Here is a 19,929-nt window from a genome sequence, read left to right as displayed (position 1 = left end):
TCATTCTGCTTCAGCTGTGCTTTGTAGAACGTGCAGTCCAATAACATTGTAAATAGTGCAGTTATTTAATCTTCAGGTGAGAAAGGAATAGGCTGTGGCAACAAACTCTGTGTTCAGAAATATTTTCTTCAATTAGATCTAGATGAACTGACAGCACTGCTGAAGAATCCTTTTTGAGACTAAGGGGCAGTGCAGTAGGATTTTCAGACTGTAACAAAGATAGGTTATGTGAAAAAAAAAAAAAGTGGAGATAATTGTTTCCAGTCTTTTAATTACTTTCCGTAGCTTTCTTGAATTTCATTTCAGTTTTTTCCTGGTTTAGCTTTGGCCCTATTTCATAGCCAAATACTGAGAGGACGTTACTTGTTCTAGCTGGTTGGTGAGAAGGAATAGTGCCAGAGAATCATAAGCATACTGAAAATGTCATAGGTTCTGTATATGCATTGAACAACAGTTAGGGAATCTCTGCACTAAATCATACAAAGTACTGTAGAAGTACTCTTTTTGTTGACAGGTGGGAAAGGATTATCAAAGCAGGGACAGGGAGGAGAGCCTTATGCTCCTTCTAGCTCTGCAGGCAAGTCAGCAAAGTTTTGATTATCAGTAGGATGTAGAGGGTTTTATCCCCAAGATGATGATAAATAAGTGAACCTTTTAGACCACAGGTAGTTAAGACTGATGAAGATTGAGAGAGAGTGGACATTTGAGAAGCTGTCTTTATTTGATCTCCTTCATAAACTCTTCTTGAAAAGAAAGATTAGATAATGAATCACAGTGCATGAGGTTAATGGTGACAAGGAGTGTTTTTTTGAGCTGTAGATGCAACACAGCTTTTTTTTTAATGTCTCTTTGAAGCTAAAAACTCTCTTGGGAATAAAATAAGAATTCAGGCTCTCGTACTGCGATTCTGGAAAATAGGAAAGGATAAGTTCTTAGATCAAACTGAAGTGCTGACAAATTCTGCTAACTATGGAGTGAATTCTTACCACTGTTCCTTCTTGGGAAGGAGTATGATAAATCCAAAGTACAAGCTTTGGCCTAACATTCCCTACAAGCCACTTGAGTTAATGATGATGACTTGAGATTTCAAAAGAAAGACTATGTTGTCTGGTTCCAAAACCATCTGCCATTACGTTCATGGAAGCCAAATATTTGTGATTAGATCCAGAAAGTTGAATCAGAGTTCTCATGTAATGGAAGGGTTGCTAAATTTCAGAACAACATTATTTTAGTGGAATTCCTTTTAATAAAGAGAGGCGAGTGCAATTTTCAGATTCCCTAATGCTATGCAATACTCCTCTTTGCAGCTTTTGTACTTAGCTTGGATAATTTAATTACTGTTGTAGAAAGCGCAAAGTAAGATTACATTCCAAAACGTTCTACACAGGTTCAAAGCAAACAGTACCAGTTTTCATGGTGAAAAGTAATAACTTTGAAGAGTAGTGTATTGCTTGTAAAATATAATTGAAATTTAAGATATTATCTTTTCATAGTTCCTAGAGTTTTACGATACTAGCTTTTAATTGAAAGCAGATAATAGGAGAGGAAAGACTATATATCCTATTGTCACAAAGAGTTTTCATGGAAGATGGGAACAACTCTTTTTTGACTTGACCTCTTTTGTGAAGTTTAGTTTATTCCTTATAAAACTCTCAGACCCTCAAGAAACAGGAATGATTTCCTATGATTTTTTTGTCATTTTTGTTTGTTTAAAATATATATTTTGGATTCCTATCTAAATTTCTCCATCTGTTCTTAAAATCTGCTTGTAAGTGAACTCAGAAAATCACTGGCCAACATGATTGCAAGTTTACTTTTTTAAGTTTTTTTCTTAGGGAATACATCTGCCTGGCTAATACCTTCCTAAATACTTAGGTAAACTTACCTTGTTAATCCATCCTGCCTTTTTGGATGTTGACCAATTTAAATCCATTTTAATCGAGAAATTGAGGTCTTGAGGACAGTCAAGTCCTGAGAGTGTCATGAAAATTATTACTTGGATAGCTGAGAGAAATCCCCATAAAAGAAAAGATGTTGCCTTTCTGTGAGTTGTGGTTCCATACGGGTTTTGGCAGTTACCCTTGTTTTTTCTTACATGTAGTTTGTGATGTACCTTTTAGGGCTTTAGATTGGGAGTTTTTCCAGTTTTATTTCATATATAGAGAGGTTTTCATTGAAACATTAAAAAATTAGTCTTGATAAAAGGAAGTAACTTTCATTTCTGTTGTTAGAACATGGTATCACCAGGAGTTTGCTGAGGTGAAGAACTTAAGCATTTGGGATATTTACAATTCTGGACAGCCCTCTTATCTTTGTAGTAGTTAATGATAACAGTGTTGAAAGGAACATAACAGCCTCTGCTTCAGGGTGTATGTCCATATTAAAGTATGAAATAATGAATAACATACCGTGGGTGGTAAATCAGATCTGGTTTTAAAAAAACACACATTAATGGCTGTAGTGTTGGATGCAGCTACAGAGTATATGGAAGGCAAATCTGATCAAGAACAACAGTCCCCCCAAAACTTATGAAGTTTATTTTCTGGAGTCCTCTTTGCTACCATATTTCTAAGAAATAAGGCAATGATGGCACTTAATCTTACAGAACACTTATTTTGTAAGCTATGTGTTTCATACTTTTTTTTTTTTTTTTTTGCTTCCCTCTATTTAATAATACAGTGTGGGTTTTTAGAGCTATTCGTGCACCTACCTCCCTCTGAGCTTTAAGTTTTACTTATGAAAAGCAGGTTCAAAACATTACATATCAAATCGTTTGGCATCAGAGAGAAATTCTGGATAGTAGGCAAGTGCAAGATGATCATAAAGCAGTATTACGCACATGGTTTGGGAAGTTGCAAAGTTCTGAACTTTGATGTACAGACTAAAACAGATTATACTGTGTAGCTTTAGATGTAGAACAGTACAGTCTTTTACATCCATCTTAGCTGTAAAATATAATTTCTTTGTCTATTAATAATTAATAAATAATTCCTAAGCACCTTAGTAATTATTTAATGTAAGTATCTGCAGAAAATATTGCATGGACTAACGTTTTTTAAATAGAAAGAACAATTCAGAATTAAAGCTGAAACAAGGCATTTTCTCTTTACTTTCTCCTTCTTCCCCTTCTTCTTCCTACTTTTGTCAAAAACTTAGCTTTTGGAGATCTGAAAGTCTCTCTAGTGTCAGGGTGCTAAGTGTTTCTTTTGATATTTTCTTTAGGCTGGCAAATAAGCAGGACAGAGAAGGAGCTCTGTCAGAAGCAGATGTAATCGAGTCCTTGTCTCTGGAAAAGCTTGTCAATGAACACAAGTGTCTATGTCAAATTGTAAGTATATTTCAAGATGCTTCTTTTTCTAATATATATTTAAAGCTTGCAATAAGGTGGAAGATCATGCTGCATAGCATAAAACTGAAACTAAAACCCTGCAATCCCAGCAAAGATACAGTACCTGTATCTGTTTCGCAAGCAATTCTACTGTTCACCTTGACGTTCTGCTTCTGGATCTGTTGAAGAAATCTTTATAACAAGGATCCTCAAAGTGTACCTGCTGGTCCATTCTGAAACCATGTAAGAATAATTAGTTACTGATGTGGTTTAAAACTTGCTTAATTGGACAGCAAGTTTAGTATTCCACTTTTTAAAAAAGAAGCAGGAAATTGAATTTGCCTATGTTGACATTCAAGAAGGATCACTATTCAGATATGATGTTTGTCTCATTTCTGTTCATAGCTAAAACCATCATTTGGTCTGAGTCACCATCTGGCAAACAGCAAGAACTTAATCTAATTCCTAGGGCATCTAATTCCCAGCACAGCAGTCACCAAAGAACACTGTTAGAGCTAGTTGCTAGTTAATATTTGTCCTAAAATAACTACCTTTCAGAAGTAGTATTCATAGTCATGTTAAAAAAAAAAAAAAAATCATAAAAAAGGGGGGGGGGGGGCTAAACCAGAAATCTGTAAGAAAGCTACTTAATATTGGTCAATATTTCAGATTATTTATCCAAATCAGTAGTCCCTGAAGTTTTCTTTAAGCCTTTGCTTTAATCGACTAGTTTGTTAGTTAACCATTTGTGGGCTTTACTTTTATAATCTTTTTCTAATTGCAATAAGAAACATTTTAAAAGATAATGAAAGTTACGCTGTTATTAACCAAAATTAGAAGGCAATTTTGCAAAACTATTCCAGGTGGTATTTGGGGTTTAAAATTTAAAACAAACTTCTAATTCCCTAGGGAGATTTGCAAAATTCATAGGGTAATACATATTGCTATTATTTTCTTCAGAAAGTTGAGTTGTAGCAGGGCATAGCTATGTTCATTATGTCATGACTCTGCATTTCTTCGGTCAGTATACTTTGCACTATGCGTGTGTAGCAATCCTGAAAATAAAAATTGCAAATTCACCCTTTTTTTCCAAGGGACTTCTGTGACAAAAATAGTTTCTTGCAAAACATTATCAGTATAAAAGACCCAAAAGATTCTAGTGTATTTTCCCAGTACTTTAGAATTACTTAATTTATGACATGTTCCAGTTCTTATTCCCCATTTATATCTTGGGTGTAATCAATAAAGAAACTAGATCTCTTACTCTCAGTCATTTTAGCGGAAAGCAGCAGAGAGTCTTACATACTCAAATGGGCAGCTTCTTTACTAGGCTCATTAAAGGTAAACATGGTCCCAAGTTATTTCAATGTGATGACTCGTGGTGAATTTAAACAGGAGTGTTGTGAAACAAGATTTAAGTAAAATTAGGCAAGTACCAAAAAACCTTTTTTTTGTTCTTATTCTTTTAATTAGTTTTCTTCTGGATCTTTAAATTTCCCCACAAAATATTAAAGCAAATGGAAGGAGTCATTTGTCTCACTGTCACACAGTGTCAGTGAGAGTGACCTTCCTCTTTTTCTTTTTTAACGTGTCTGTATGTTCTATATTTCTAAATTTCTGTATTTTATAACTAAACTACAGCAACGATAATCTTGGTGCAAACCAAGAATAAAATTGCCCCAGTGCTGTCTCTTGTTTCATCTTAATTTTCTCCCTGATTAGGTTCTGCTAGAGAGTATGGTAGTGTTCCATAGTGAACAACACTCATATTTGAACCTTAATTTAGCAAAGTAGGAATGTATTAAAATGCAAACTAGGTTTGGCACTCTGGGGGGACATAACAAGTCAGAATTGTTTCTTTTTTCTGCTGTAAATCCTACATACCTTAGCTGACTTTTAAGCAGATGGCACTTAGGTGCCATTTAAATGCTTGTCAAATGAAGACATATACACAGAGAATTTTTTAGGTGTTAACATTGGAGAGTTAGTCTTTTTTAATCTTCCTTCATTCATGAACACAAATTCTGAAGACAAATAGTGTTAAAATATCATTTCTTCATGTCAAATACATAGCTGGATCTACGCAATTATTATTCAGAGAACAGTTTAAAAGACCCATATAGTGCTCCAAAACATGCTGGAAAATAGTTCTGAAGAGATCTTGAGAGGTCATCTAGTCCTTCTCCATGTCCTCCTGACAATGAACATGAAGAGAAAATTATTCTTTCCCTGATTGCATACATATTTGGGGTTGATAAGTTATATTTCTATAGAGATGCATAGATATGGATATGTATAGAAACAGGCGTGTAAATATACATATATACACATAGTAGGTGTATATGTAACAGCTCTGTATACGTAAGAGGTGTATATATATATGTCTAGAGATAGATATGCAAACATGTTTTTCTGTGCAGTATTCAAGTATTTTTGAAATGGGATGGGAAATAATGGAATTTGGTGGAACTATTGTGATTTGTATCTTGGCAAAAAAAGCACCTAAATTTATAGAATACCTAAATACAAATTTATTTCCCATACTTCTTAGTGTTTTGCAAGCTTCACAGTAAACAGTAATTGTTTGGCTGATTTCTTGTTTTCAGTCAAGAAAAGTGATCTGAAGTGCAAATAATTTTCCCCTCCTTGTCCTTATATTTACAGGAACCTTGCTCAGCTATCATGGGCTGTGGGAAAAAAATTGATAAATCAATAAAAAAGGGTTTATACTGGCTTCTACATATCATAGCAAAAGATTTTGATGCCTTAAATGAGCGCATCCAAAGAGATACTACAGAACAAAAAGCATATGAAGAACAAAAGAAACTAGAACGAGCTGAGCGAGTGAGAAGGATACGAGAAGAAAGGTATTCTCTCTGTAATTTTTCCTACCTCCACTTCCTCCCTTTCTATACGATACTTGATTCATTCCTGTATATAAACCTTATGGGAACCAAGCTATCAAGGATTTAAAGCTTACAAGCCAAGAGTCTCCATATTAAAAGTATGGACCTGAATGCTAGAGCCTTTCTTTAAGAACTACAAGTTTTTGCCTGGTTCATCCCCTTTGTTTTATTCACTCTATGCTGGAAATGTACTGTGAATGAGAATTCCAAGGTAGTCGTGGAATAAATTTGGCCTTGCTAATATACCTTCTCAGGAGGCTAACCTAAAATATAACTCCTGTCATTTAATCTGAAGTTACCTTCAAGTGTGTTCTAAAATAAACTATTATTAAGTTAGACTTTGTAACCCATATGTGAATATCAAAGACTAGATGTGAAACTTTATTCAACACTGTGCTTAATAAACTTCAGGATATCTAGCGGGCGAGGCATGGAGAGACTTAAGCTGATGCAGGGAGGGAAAGCAGGGCAAGTGATTTATTACTTCCCTTCAAAGCTCTTTGTGGTCATCATCAGCCCACCATAGTTCCTACTAGAGACTGATGTGAATCATTTTACTAGCGCATTCTTAAAAAATTTGCTGAGCATCCCTGTCCCCCCGTCTGCCCTATATATGCAGAGTTTTGTGAGTCTCAGTTACTTTGAGAAGTAACTCTGAAGCTACTGTGAAGTCTCAGCTTGTAGTCTTGCTGATTTGGTTTACTTCAGCAAGTAAATTACTTAAACATTTTAAACACCTGGAATTTGACACGGTCATATTTCACAAATGTATACAAAATTCATATACTGTTAGTCTGCTAGATGTCTCTGCATAGACAAAACCCTCTGACCATGTTGGTTTGTGTTGGGTTTATGCCATGTTGAGAGGTGTAGTGAGGACTGACTTTGAAACATGTCTCAAGGAGATTGTCTGATAATATGGGCATTTTCCATATATCCTGTTCTTGCTCAGTGATCTTGATTGTATCTGTTCACTGGAAGAATTGGTTGGGTCTGAATTGGATTAAAAGCTTAAAAGTTTTGCTTAACTTCTTGTGTCTTAGCAGAAAGCTAACTAGTAACTTCTGCTGGTTTTACCTGTAGCTGAGGGCTTGTCTCAGATACAAGATGGCATTAATTCTCATTTTGCTGTTTTACATCAAATTGATTTCTTACTGTAAGAAACAGGTTAATCTTGATTCAAGTGTAGTTCTGTTTCGTTCTTGGTTTTAATAATTCCCCAGACTGCTTTTTGTTCAGATTTGCTTCCCTGAATGTTTTCTGAAAGTGCATTTCCTCCACAATGTGACTTGCGATCATCTTGTTCCAAACAGAAAACCAGAGAGACGGGTAGTGCCAATAAGTTTTAACAGCACTGGCCATTCCTTCCAAGCAGCATGGTTTCATAGGTAGATCGGTGACCTCCTTTTCAGTCCCATCGGTGCCTCTGAACAAAAGGGTTACTTCATCTCTCAGTACTTGCAGCTGTAAAGTAGGTGAAACAGTGACTTCGTATGCACAGGTGCCATCAGGTTGACTGATGAAAAGTATTTGATGAGCATATACTTTATTAATATACTATTTAATACATAGTAGTTTAATATTTCTTACCATAGAGATCTGGTACATGAAAAATAACTAGTGCTGGTGCAACGACAGTGTACTGAGCATTATGTGTCTTTCTGAACTTTTCTGAGTCTAGTTGAAGCAAATATGATTCCCTAATTGTTACTACATGAACTGAACAGTCTGGTACCAGTTCTCCCTTACGTATATTAAGAAGAATCTAGAATTATGAGAAGTGGAGGTGTATTAAAAATAGAAGAATAGGGTTTAGATAGTCTGGTTTCCCACCACATTGTTGTTTGTTTTTTGTTTTGTTTTTTTTTTGTAAGCAATTGAATACCTTGAAACAATTGTTATAAAGGATTACCAGTGTGAAAATTTCAGCATGAAAATTTCAGCATGCTATTGAATAATCAAAACCTTCCAGTTACAGATGTATGCTGTCACATATCCTGTCCTCAGAAACTGCTTCTACTTCCTGAAGTGCTGATTGAACGTTCTGGCACTTAGCAGCATGTGTTTCTACCTCTGCCATACCATATCCTTATGCTTTCTTGATGTTAGCCTGTCATTGTGATTTCTGTAGAATGTTTTTCAAAATACAGAAGTATATTGTAAAAATCAGCTAGCATAAACTGGAGGATAAGTTAGGTGACCTAATAAGTGTTCTCTATTATGTAAAATTTATGGCTTGGCTTCTTCATAATTCTTTGTTCATCCCCCCTTCTTTCCACTCCCACCCCCCCAAAAAAACCCCAAACCAATCCCAAAACACTAAAACAACAACAACAACGTAAACCCAACAACAACAACAAAGAGAAAGAGAAGAAGGAAGAAGTGTACCTGATGAAGAAGACCCGGAGCCTGGGAACTCTGAAAACCCCTTCCAACCTATATCTGCTGTAATCTCTGAGGTATGAGAATATGTGGAAATCTGGATCGTTTTAGACCTACCACTAACAAATGTCTGAGAGGTAATGAGAAAAATGGTTTATTTAAAAGAATTGTTGTAAGTCTGTATGCACAGAACTTTTTTTTTTTTTTTTTTTTTTTTTCCAATCTTGGCCGTCTTGTTTTGTGTGCATTGAATCAGTGCTTTCCTGTTAAGAAAATCCCCTATTATTGATGTGGGGACAAAAAGTTTTGTAGACACATGTCCTGGTTTCAGCTGGGATAGAGTTAATTTTCTTCTTAGTAGCTGGTACAGTGTGTTTTGGATTTAGTGTGAGAATAATGTTGATAACACACTAATGTTTCGGTTGTTACTCAGTAGCACTCACCCTAAGTTAAGGATTTTTCCATTTCCCATGCTTTGCCAGCAAGCGGGTATACAAGAAGCTGGGAGGGAGCATGGCCAGGATAGCTGACCCGAACTAGCCAAAGGGATATTCCATACCATAGAACATCATGGTCAGTATATAAACTGGGGGGGGTTGGTCAGGAGGGGTGGATCACTGCTCGGGCATCGGTCAGCAGGTGGTGAGCAATTGCATTGTGCATCATTTGTCTTTTTCTCTTTTTTGTTTTTCTTTTTTTTTCTTTTTTAAATGTTATATTATTATGTTATTGTTATTATTGTTTTTATTGTTGTTGTTATTATTATTACGTTATTTTACTTTAGTTATTAAATCATTCTTATGTCAGCCCATGAGGTTTTGGGGTTTTTTTTCTCCTGATTCTGTCCCCCATCCCACTGGGGTGGGAGGAGTGAGCGAGCAGCTGTGTGGTGCCTAGTTACTGGCTGGGCTTAAACCATGACAACACAGTAAAATAAAGGTATTGTAAACAGATGGCTGAACACATTTCCTAATTAAACTCTTGGATATTCAGGCATGGAAAATATTCAAGGTCTATTAGTTTCTTGTAAAATGTTTTAGTAATGTAGTGAGTCATATAAAATCTCCCTAATTCAGCTATTTAGATTTCTGAGCATAACCTGTTTTCTGTTGAAAACTGGGACAATTGAGAAGCTTCCTTAGCTTATTAATATATAAAGTTTCCTTAACCTTTGTTTCTGAGTTCAGGTAGTTCTTATTTATTGTACTGTATCTTTTTATTCAGTTGGCTTGAGATAACATAATCTCAAGAAACACATAAACTCTCAGAGACTTTTCCAGTAATTCAAACGTTTGCTTCTCTCCAGGAGAAAAGCACCCATGTCCATATATCTTGTAAAGTCAGCTACATGCACAATAATACACTTTATAATAACATGCAGAGTAAAGAAGAGAAGGGCATAGCTGCGAGTATTGCAAAGATGGTGATTTAGTGATACACAACCTGTGAAACAGCCTATCATTGAGTCTGTATGACACAACTGGTATTTGTCCAAATCACGGTAGCACTTTCGGGATACTTAAGCTCTGTGCATGTGTATTATGTTTCAAATAAAACATTGGAAAAAAAAAAAGATAATTGAAGAGGAGGAAATTAGGAGTTATCTAACCTTTTGCTCAGGACTGTTGATGTTGATTTGTATAGCTAGCATTCATTTTGTCATATAACCAAAAAGAAAGCAAGAAAACAGGCTATAAACCTAAAGGTCGTTTCTTTTGCTGTTAATCTTCACACACACACACACTTCCTTTGGACAGGATATTTGAAATTTAATTTTTTCACCTATTTAAAAATATTTTCTATGCTAGATGTGGGACAGAAAAGTATTTTAGGAATATTTTCATTTTAAAAATAACCTTCCTGTCTTATTAGTCAGTATACAGCATTAGAATTTTTTAAAAAAAAGAAAAATTCTTTTACTTTTTGTTAGAATGAAAAACAAATTGAAAAGGAAAAGAAGCGGCAAAGGTTGGAGACTGAAAAGGCTACGATTGTCACTAAATCGCAAACAGAACAGGAACAAACGGATGCCCAGCACTTATCAAGTAGCAGTAGCCAAAACACAAATGATAGTAGACTAGAAACATGCAATTCTACAACTACACAGCTTTTGCAGCATGAAGAAGAGAATGAGCAGCAAGTCACAGAATGCCTTGACTCAGGTAAAACTGCTTCCTTTTAATGTGTCATTTCACATAGTTTTTCCGTCTGTATTATTTTTCATGATACCACATGTCAATCTACTGAAAACATAAAAATGCACCATTAGATTATTGTATTGGAAAATCTGCTTTGAGAAAGTGTGTGTGTGTTAGTGTGACTGATACTGTAGCTGAAACTAGGTTCATTTTTATCATAATCAAATCTGTGTTCCACTTTCCATCAGTACCAAGCTAAGTTGAATTTCTTTATTAAAATATTGAGTTTACTTATATTTTATGCTTACAGTTTATTTTCTGTAGGAAAATGTTGTGTGAATTTTACATTTCACATCATTTTGTGTATAAGTTTGTACTGAAAACTCTGATGTATCTCACCCCAACAATTGTATTAGATGATCTAAGATATTCTCTGAATATAACTGTAGGATATGTAATGCTTTCTTTCTGTTTGGTATAGATAACAGTAAGAAAAAAAATAAAAAACCAAAATTAAAAAGGGGCCACAGAGTAGAACCTGTTAATACAGAGGACACTGTTACCAAAAATCCTACACCACCACCAGCTCTTCCACCAGGTAAGTGTACTAACAAACAATAATCGATGTCTCAATTTGTGGTTAATAATTCTTTAAAATATTAATTTGTGAATGTTGAAACTGGAATGGTCTTCATACAGAGCTATGCTACTAAACCTTACTCTCTAGGAAATCTTTGATGCAGTTCCCCACTGCATGATATGAACTTTCAGCAGTATTGATTTGATCTAATCTGTGGGGGAGGATGTTGTTATTTTCACAAAAAAAAAAAGAGTCAGAAACTTGACTATTCACTGATGAAGAAGTGATTAAAAATATCAATATTTTTAACAGTAAATCAGTCTATTTTTAAAGTATTTCATCATTATTCACCATATGTACAATATATTACATAGTTTCGGCATTTCTAAATGCTTTGATTTCTTCCCAAAAGAACTGGTTTCCATACCTTTCATCAGAATCAAGTGCAGTCGTGGCGTGTTTTGACTGTCTTTGTTTTCCTTTAGTTGGCTGGGGAACTCCCAAACTTAATAGACTTCGAAAACTTGAGCCTCTTGGTGAAACACATCATGCTGGTAATTGAAAATATTTTGGGTTTTGTACTTTTTTTAAAGCATTCTCCATTGTTCATTCACTTCTACATTCATTTCATTCTTCATCTTTTTTTAATTTCTTAATGCCAATTTTCATTGACAAAAAGCTAACACTTTTGCTTAGTAGAAAGCATCTTTTTGATTTTTCAAGTCTTATTTCTTTTTTTACTAAAAAGAATAAGTTCTCTCAGGTTCCCTTATAAAGTTTAAAGTGGCATAGGGTATCAGAAGCTATTATTGATCTGAAGTTATTTGCACAGCAGCATGCACCTAAATATTATAAAATGCCATATAACAAAAAGTATCAGGACCAGTTACTTTAAAAGTCCAAACACACACTGCATTCAAAGTTAAAATTTCAAAGTATATTTCCATTGTCCATATGTAGACAGTTCATCATTATCTGATGCAGTGGGGACAGGAGTTGGGTTACCTGGATACTGGAAGAAGTCTGAGGTACTCAGCAGAGAGGACACTGCAGAAAGACCTAAGCAGGACTACAGAGGTCCATCAGGGCTTATTAATTTGCCATCCATAGTGGCTTCTCCACATCCAGGCTGGTTCTGCACTAAGCTGCCTGTTTGTTTCCACACTGATCTTATGATCTGATCTGGAAGTGGTAATCACTTCACAATACTGAGCCCAAACGGGCCCCAGGTATTTCTGTAGTTCTGTGAACGATAGCCCACGTCCCGATGAACTTGCTGTGTGTAAGCTGACTGCTTGTGTTGCCTCTTGAGATAGTCTACAATTTCTTCTACCCACTGCTACTGTTTCCATATGGTTTTAAAAGCATAGTCTGCTAAGACTTTTGTCATTGATTTGGGGGTGTTTTCTTGTGAGAAGGCAAGCTAAAGACATGTGGGCACCTCTGAATTAAGTGCATTACGTTAGCAACTCCAAATGAGAGACTGCAATCCCAGCTATGATGAAAAGCTCCAACATAAATTTGATTGCAGAAGTAGTGAGACTTCCAACTGAAAACTAGGTTATTGGTCTGCAAGGAGAGGTGTCAGTGATAAAGCTTGGGATCTGCTACTTTACCTGAAGAGCCGGTGTCCCTGCAAGTTCACAAACTGATAGGAAAAGTAAGTTTAATAACTGGATATGTCAAGGTGTAGTAGGCAGATTCTTGATTTCTCTCTTGAATAATGACTATTTTCTATTTTTGGAAGACTATGGAAGATTTTCATGGTTTTCATATGCTCATATTGCAGCTTTTTCTCAGTTTTAGATGATAATTTCTTTATTTTTCTTACATTTTTATTTTTTTAATTTTGAAAGGCGAAGTGAATATGAAGACATGTGGAGTAATATGAGAGGATAATAACCAAACTACAGCAATGGCAACACTTATACAAATTGAACAAAGAGAACATTAGTTGAGGAACTTCTAGAGAAAGGAGCTCAGTGTGGCTGTAGTGATCCTTGAGCTTAACCCTGACTTGAACTGATTGTACTACTATCATGTAGTACAGCACCATGTGGACATACCTGCTGAAGTTCTGAAGGAACAGAACATGAAGCTTCTCTGCCAAAGAATCAAAAGATGCCTGAAGGGCAATTAAAATCTCTAAAACTAGATATTTATTCTTTACAGGAGTGTAATTCATGTGCATAAAATATAATTTGTAGTCTTAATCATAAAACCATCTTGCTCTTTTTTTTTAAAGGCATATAGAGAGAAGGCGGCAAGAAAGAAAAGCCAGATGAAGAGGTAGGGAGGGGAAGAAAGGGAAGAGGTGGTACTCAATTTTTATCTGTGCCTAAGGGAGGCGTTGCATTTTGTAGCAAGAGCATGGGTGGGACAAAGAGGAAAAAAAAAAGGTGAAGCTAGGTTCCCTACTCACAGGTGTGTAAGTTAGTAACCTGAGATCTGTGTTAATTTAGTCCATTTGTAAAATAAGGATAATAATGAAAGTATTTTGGAATCTAACAATGGAAAAGATGTTGGTAGGGGAATGATCTCTTGACCAGAGGTGAAACCATTGAGATCAGAGGAAACTTGGAGTGCTCAGAACTTTGCAGCTGAATTCAAGACATTGCCTGCTCTTTGCTTGACATTTGTTTTTTTCAGGAATTTTGAGACACTCACAAGATTCACACAGATACAGAAAACCCTGAGAAAGCAAGAAAACATCTGTCAGGAAAGCACTGTTTGTAAATGAAAAAAGATCTTCAAACGTATGGTCCAGCACTGTCAAACCTTTAGTTAGGTCCTGATATCAAAGAGCATTAATTACTTACTTTGCTAAAAGCAGTTGTTTTTTTACTCAGACCATTTGAGAGCCATAGAATCATTTAGGCTGGAAAAGACCCTTAAAATCATTGAGTTCAACTGTTAACCTAACACTACCAAGTCCATCTTGCACCAATTTTAGCTTGCCATCTGTCCTTGCCCGTTTTCTGTCACGCAACAGTGTTTTTCAATGAGTTTTTATATATTTTGCAGATGGAGAACCTGCTCCTGCTTGGAAACTCACTCGAGTTTTCCTAAGACCAGTGGAGTCTAACTTTGATCCATTTTTTAGAATATTCCCTGAATTGTGTCTTTCTGAAAACCAACTTCTTTTTGGCTGTCCCTTCAGCAGAAAAATAAATCCAGTTTGATTTTTTTCTTTTTCACCCCCCAGCTTTGCCCAAAATCCACTGCAAAGGTGGTTTTAAAAGTTTTTCAGGCATTCAACTTTTGTGAAATAAAAAGGCCTACTTTCCATATTGGTTTCATGATTAATTGATATTAAATGGCTTGAAGGTACAATTTGCAGTGAAAGCTTAAAGTACTTTTTTTATTTATTTCCTTTAGCTGGGACTTTACTAAGGCTTTCTTTTCTGTGGGGTTTTTTGGATTCTCTGAAGTGCACTGTTTTCTATAACAATACTGCTTTCTATTGAACAATTTGTTTTGACAAACTGTTATTGAGCCAAGTGGCTCAAAAGTCTTTGTATGTGGGGCAAATGAGCACCTACCTTCACGTAGATCAGAGTGAAAAACCTCAATTCCAGTAGGATGCCCAGGAGATGCTTTTGTCAGGACTCCAGGTAAAACTGTTAGTGTCCATAAGAGCAAGGAAAGAAAAAAGTATTTAACAATCTGCTTTTAAAAGTTTAAGGAGCCTGGTTATACATAGAGGTTATTGTCAGGAGTACTCTCAAATTCTATGTCCAAGAGTGTATCAATGAAACATTTGATAGCTCCTCAATGTAAGTCAATCCCCTTAAGATTCAAAACAGATATGACTTTTTGTAATGTTCATTTCTGCTAGTCCCTGGAAAAAACACAGGAACAGGTGCTTCTCAGTATTCCCATGCATTCTACTACAGGTCTTTGTCAGTTAGGATAGCAGTTATTCATTTGCTTTTGTCTTAAAAATTATTTTTTTGGAAGTGTCACAGATATGTGGTAGACCTTGCTGCTGAAATATATAAAATTAGTGTATTGTGAGGTTGAAACAACCTCCAAAGGTCTGGTTTTTAATGCTAGGTGTTCTCAGAGACACAAATCTGTCTTAATGATTTAATGTGCAAACTGAAAAATGTAAATGTTGGTAAGTAAGCTATTTAGTATACATATTGAGTCATTTTTGTCCCATTCTTAGCAGAGAACATTATGTTGGATGTTTAGGCAGAGTTAACAGGCAGTAGAGTCAATTATATAAATCTTTAATTATACATTTATTTTCACTAAAAACTGCAATTTTTCCAGTCATGCTAATGATTCTAGCACAACACTAGGTAATGAGCGTCTATTTATTGTCACTGGAGGACACATTTGCAAGAATGATAAATCTCTCTCATTATAGGAAGTAAAATTGTCTGCCAATCCTAAAGTCATCTGCCAGACCTCAAGAAACTAATAAAAATATCCATTGTACAGGTTTCCATTTACCCTATAATCATTTATTGCAGTTTTGTTGCTTTTCACATGCTGCTGTAACACTGAATTAGCTCTATTAAAATAAAAAAATTTACAACAATAATATAAATGTTGTTATTTGACTGATTAAATGTGAGGATAACGAAAACCTTGATCCTACAGGCTGGTACGCATATTCTTAATGTTATCCAGCTTGCTTGCTTTTATTAATTTTAGCTCAGGAATGCAATTTTAACACAAGTTGTTGCATATGTAGAACAAGTGGAATACATTTTTCTTGGAAAATTATGATTAAGGCTGAATTTTGTGTTGGCAGGCTATCAAGGCTTTGCTGGGAAGGAGGTTGTCTGTATAAGCAAAACTGAGACCTGAATGCTTCAAAAAGCTGCTTTTATTTTTTCTTGATTTCTACCTGTTTCCTCTTACCATCTTTCATGACATTATTTTGCTTGTGAAATTCTTTGCACGTACCAGTCTACATGTTTTTTTTTCTTTTATATTAATTACAAATGTTTGAGAATACTTGTTAGTCTCTGCTGGTGTACTTAATTTTGTCTTGAACAATTTTACTACTTTAAACTCTGTTACTGCCAAAAGGAAATGTTGCACTTTTATCTAAAAATTCTTAATATAGTTCTTTTAGGAAGTTAGTATGGCTTTCAACATAGATGCTGTGCATAGATGGTCCCAAAATTTTGGATGCTGCATAGCAAACTATTGCAATGCAGACTTGACTACAGCAACATTCAAATTTTGATATTTCTTTTTTTCATTTGTTATTTGCACTCTTTGGATGTCTCATTTCCTCTTTTTAGGGATGTTTACAGATCACCTTTGGGCTTAATCTTGCAAATGCTGATGCATGTATAACAAAACGTAATTAAAATCTGTTTTGGCCAATACACCTCCAGACACTGATTAGCACTGTCTGAAAGTTGCTTGTAGGAATTAGCTCTAAACTTGTAGGCTACCTAGCTTTCTCTAAGGAAGCAAGAATTTACCTTATTTAAAAATCCTTTAAGTAAGGGAGATGGTAAATGACAGATTAATGTGTTTTTCTTCTCTGACATTTCTTATACAGATTTCTATGGAAAGCCTCTGCCCCCGCTGACTATACGCCAAAGACCCAACAGTGATACCCATGATGTCATTGCTTAACTGGATCACAAATAGCATTTAAAAAACAAAATCAAAAAATTATAACAGAAACATTTTTTGCCCTTGAAGAAAAATTTTTAAAATTACCCTCTATCAGCTTGTTGCAAAATAACTTGGTGACAATTAAACATGGAGTTCATTCTATTGTACTTAGTTGATCAGACTTTATCATTTACTTTTCACATCACCAGCTCTTCTTCAGGATTTAGCATGAAATCGAGGAAGGTCTATGTGTCCATGGATGCTCATGTGAACATGGTATTGAGTATTTATTGGATTTACTTGTGAAAATACATAGCTGTAAACCTGAAGAAAAATACCTTCAAGATCACATAATACCGGATTGTACATTCTCACCAAGACCTTTTTCCACGTGCTGTGCAGTCGTTGGTATTTTTGCAGCTAATAAGTGATTCTAATGCATTTTGTAAGATTCCTGTATGATAGGGTGAATATAGGAAGGTTATGCAACAAATATTGAGTATATTTTTCTAACTTTTTATAAAATTATTTGAAAGTTTGAGTGGACATGCATACTTACTACCAATAAAATACCTAAAAAGTATTAGAAAGCTGATAGTCAAATACATACAAATAGAGTATGTTTGACTCTTAATTTCTCTTACGGTAGCAATATCTCTTATTAGGGATTACATTACCAGATGCATATTTCATATTTCTGACAACCCAAAGGGGGGGGGGGGTGTAGAAAGGAAAGTTAAAGACATTTTATACAAAATTAATTATATTTGATTGTCTGAATGTTTTCTTACGTGTTGTTTTCTTTGTTTTGTTAACTGAGTTCGGCATAGGTAATAAATTCAGTTGAAAAAATAGAGCTGAATATTGTATTGTCTGCTACAACATACAAGAAAATTGCACATAGTAAAAGTTTTGCACTAGTTCAGTCATCAGTTTTAATGGAAAACCGAATCAACCGGTATGCAGATAAGCTCCAGCAGTTTTTAATCTCTATAATACTAAAACACCATCTTGAAAACTAAAGAAACCACAGATTTTTAAGGACTTATATAATGCTTCCATGTAATTTGTTAATTTTACATTTAAAAAATCACATGCAAGTGATACATAAACAACAACTGTTACAATTGGTTATATTCTTATTTAAATGTTTTTCCTCTTACATTGGAGACAACCATTGAAATATTGTGTAAAGGTATATCATTATGCCATTTAGTTACAGCAAGGATGAAACCCCCATTCAAAGTTTTTTTGAAGTAGCAGTACTTGATTATTTTCTTTTACGCTCTCAGTCTTCCATAACATGGTATTACCAAATGATTTTAGTAAATGTTAAAAAAATGCAAAGTATATATTCGGCACTTTGACATTAGAAATCTTTGCCATATACCACTTATGGCAATGAGTTGCACAAATAAACGTCTACCACATTAATCAAAATGAAATTATTAATTAAGATTTTTAAAGAGTATGTTTGAGTGGGGGGAAAAACCCTCAGTCTTATGAATATTAAGTTTGGAATGGGTGGAGAGGAATATTCCAAGTTTGCTAGTTTAGTGTAAGGATGAAACCATTTGTATGTGACTGTCGGCATGAGAATACTTTTGTTGTATTCTAATAGTGTGACATGGTTCGGTTTGATTATTCTCAGGATTTCGGCATTTTCACTTCAAACACAATATTAAGTGGAGGGGGGTTGCATAAAAGTTTGTGTGCAATCTCAATCTTATTATCTTTAGCTATGTTACCACTTAAAGTTTTCGGCTTAAATGCTCTACTTTCGCAGACTTATTTTTTTTACTGCTTCAGTTTCTAGGAAAGTATTACCCTTTTATTTTAACACTTATCTAAAATAAATTAATGGAAGTCTTTATTAAAAATAAAGCTATATACTGCTGCGGTAACAAAATTTGAGAAACTGAAATGTAAGATGTTGATACTTACATGTGAAATGTGTGTTATGTGTGTTGTGTGTGTGGACACATGTATCAGTTTTGTTTCTGCTTTTAAAATAAATTTTACTAATATGTGACCAAAGTATTCAAAAATGTTTCATACAGTTTTGTTTATTAATATGCTTTATAATTATTTACTACAGTAGTTTTTTCAGTAATTTATACTACCTTGACTTTATTTGCTCAAGGTGACATTTATGTATAGAATAAAACTAATGCACAGCATCAACATGTTTCCCATATTACCATAAATTTGCAATTTTTTGGAAGCATGTATAGTCATAAATGTTTAATGGCTGCAAGTCTCATTTACATTGCTAAAATGTACAAAACAGAGACCTTATAGACAGAATCTTTGCATATTTTTCAACTGCAATGTGGTCAAATTGAGAATATATTGATAGATTGGCACTAAGTTATGTATATATGTATACATATAAAGTGCTTTGATAGTCCACTTATTTGACAGGTTATAAATTGCACAGTTGCAAGTTGAGAGGTAATAATTATTGCACAAATTAGAAGATTTTGTCAGGTTCTGATGCTTTTCATTGTCAAGAATATCACTTTCAAAATACATCAGTGCATTCAGATCAAAGTATTTGTATTTACGAGTGGTAAGAACACAGAAATGTGCTATGTAAGCAGAACATTTTGCATTATCCATGTGCAAGATTTTAAACACATTTTAGACAAAATATTTTAAAGGTAAGTTAAATGTATCTTCTAAGATAAGGAATAGTAATTTTCATGAGCTGAATTAGTGTGAAAGGTAATCAGTGCTTCAAAATATGTCATTCTCATTGTTGTCTTCCTTTTTAGCCAAAACCTAGAATCCACAGAAGAACCTTACTCAGAGATTTAAAGGTTTAAAATAGAAAATAGTAACTATAATTGTACTATTAAAAGTAGGTATATTTGATATCCCTTAGGTTTAGTTTCACGTCTGTGACGTGGTCTGTCCATGTAAATAATGCACAGTGAGGGGCACTCGTGTTGAGGCGAGAGAAAAGCACTGTGATTTTAGAGGAAGCTATTTGATAATCTTGTG

The 19,929-nt window shown here is 34.7% G+C and overlaps 1 protein-coding gene across 6 annotated transcripts in view; it reads left to right on the top strand.

Moving 5' to 3' along the window:
- ARL13B (ARF like GTPase 13B) overlaps nt 1-18,957 on the top strand; it is a 52,038-nt gene extending 33,081 nt beyond the window's left edge. For 2 of the 6 annotated variants that reach the window (XM_075034060.1, XM_075034061.1), the window contains exons 5-11: nt 3,223-3,328; nt 5,993-6,195; nt 8,597-8,693; nt 10,547-10,778; nt 11,236-11,352; nt 11,820-11,888; nt 16,865-18,957. In XM_075034060.1, coding sequence (XP_074890161.1) covers nt 3,223-3,328; nt 5,993-6,195; nt 8,597-8,693; nt 10,547-10,778; nt 11,236-11,352; nt 11,820-11,888; nt 16,865-16,941 — 901 coding nt within the window. In that variant the 3' untranslated portion in view covers nt 16,942-18,957. Of the gene's footprint in view, nt 1-3,222; nt 3,329-5,992; nt 6,196-8,596; nt 8,694-10,546; nt 10,779-11,235; nt 11,353-11,819; nt 11,889-13,579; nt 13,624-16,864 lie in introns of all 6 variants that reach the window. The other 4 variants (XM_075034063.1, XM_075034065.1, XM_075034062.1 and 1 more) reach the window with 3 other exon arrangements.
- Nucleotides 18,958-19,929: the final 972 nt, after the last annotated feature.

This window comes from Buteo buteo, chromosome 8 (genome assembly GCF_964188355.1).
Source record: "Buteo buteo chromosome 8, bButBut1.hap1.1, whole genome shotgun sequence".
Taxonomy (NCBI): Eukaryota; Metazoa; Chordata; class Aves; order Accipitriformes; family Accipitridae; genus Buteo; species Buteo buteo.
Note: the sequence above shows the minus strand (reverse complement) of the source record. Positions and strands in the feature narration are given on the sequence as shown.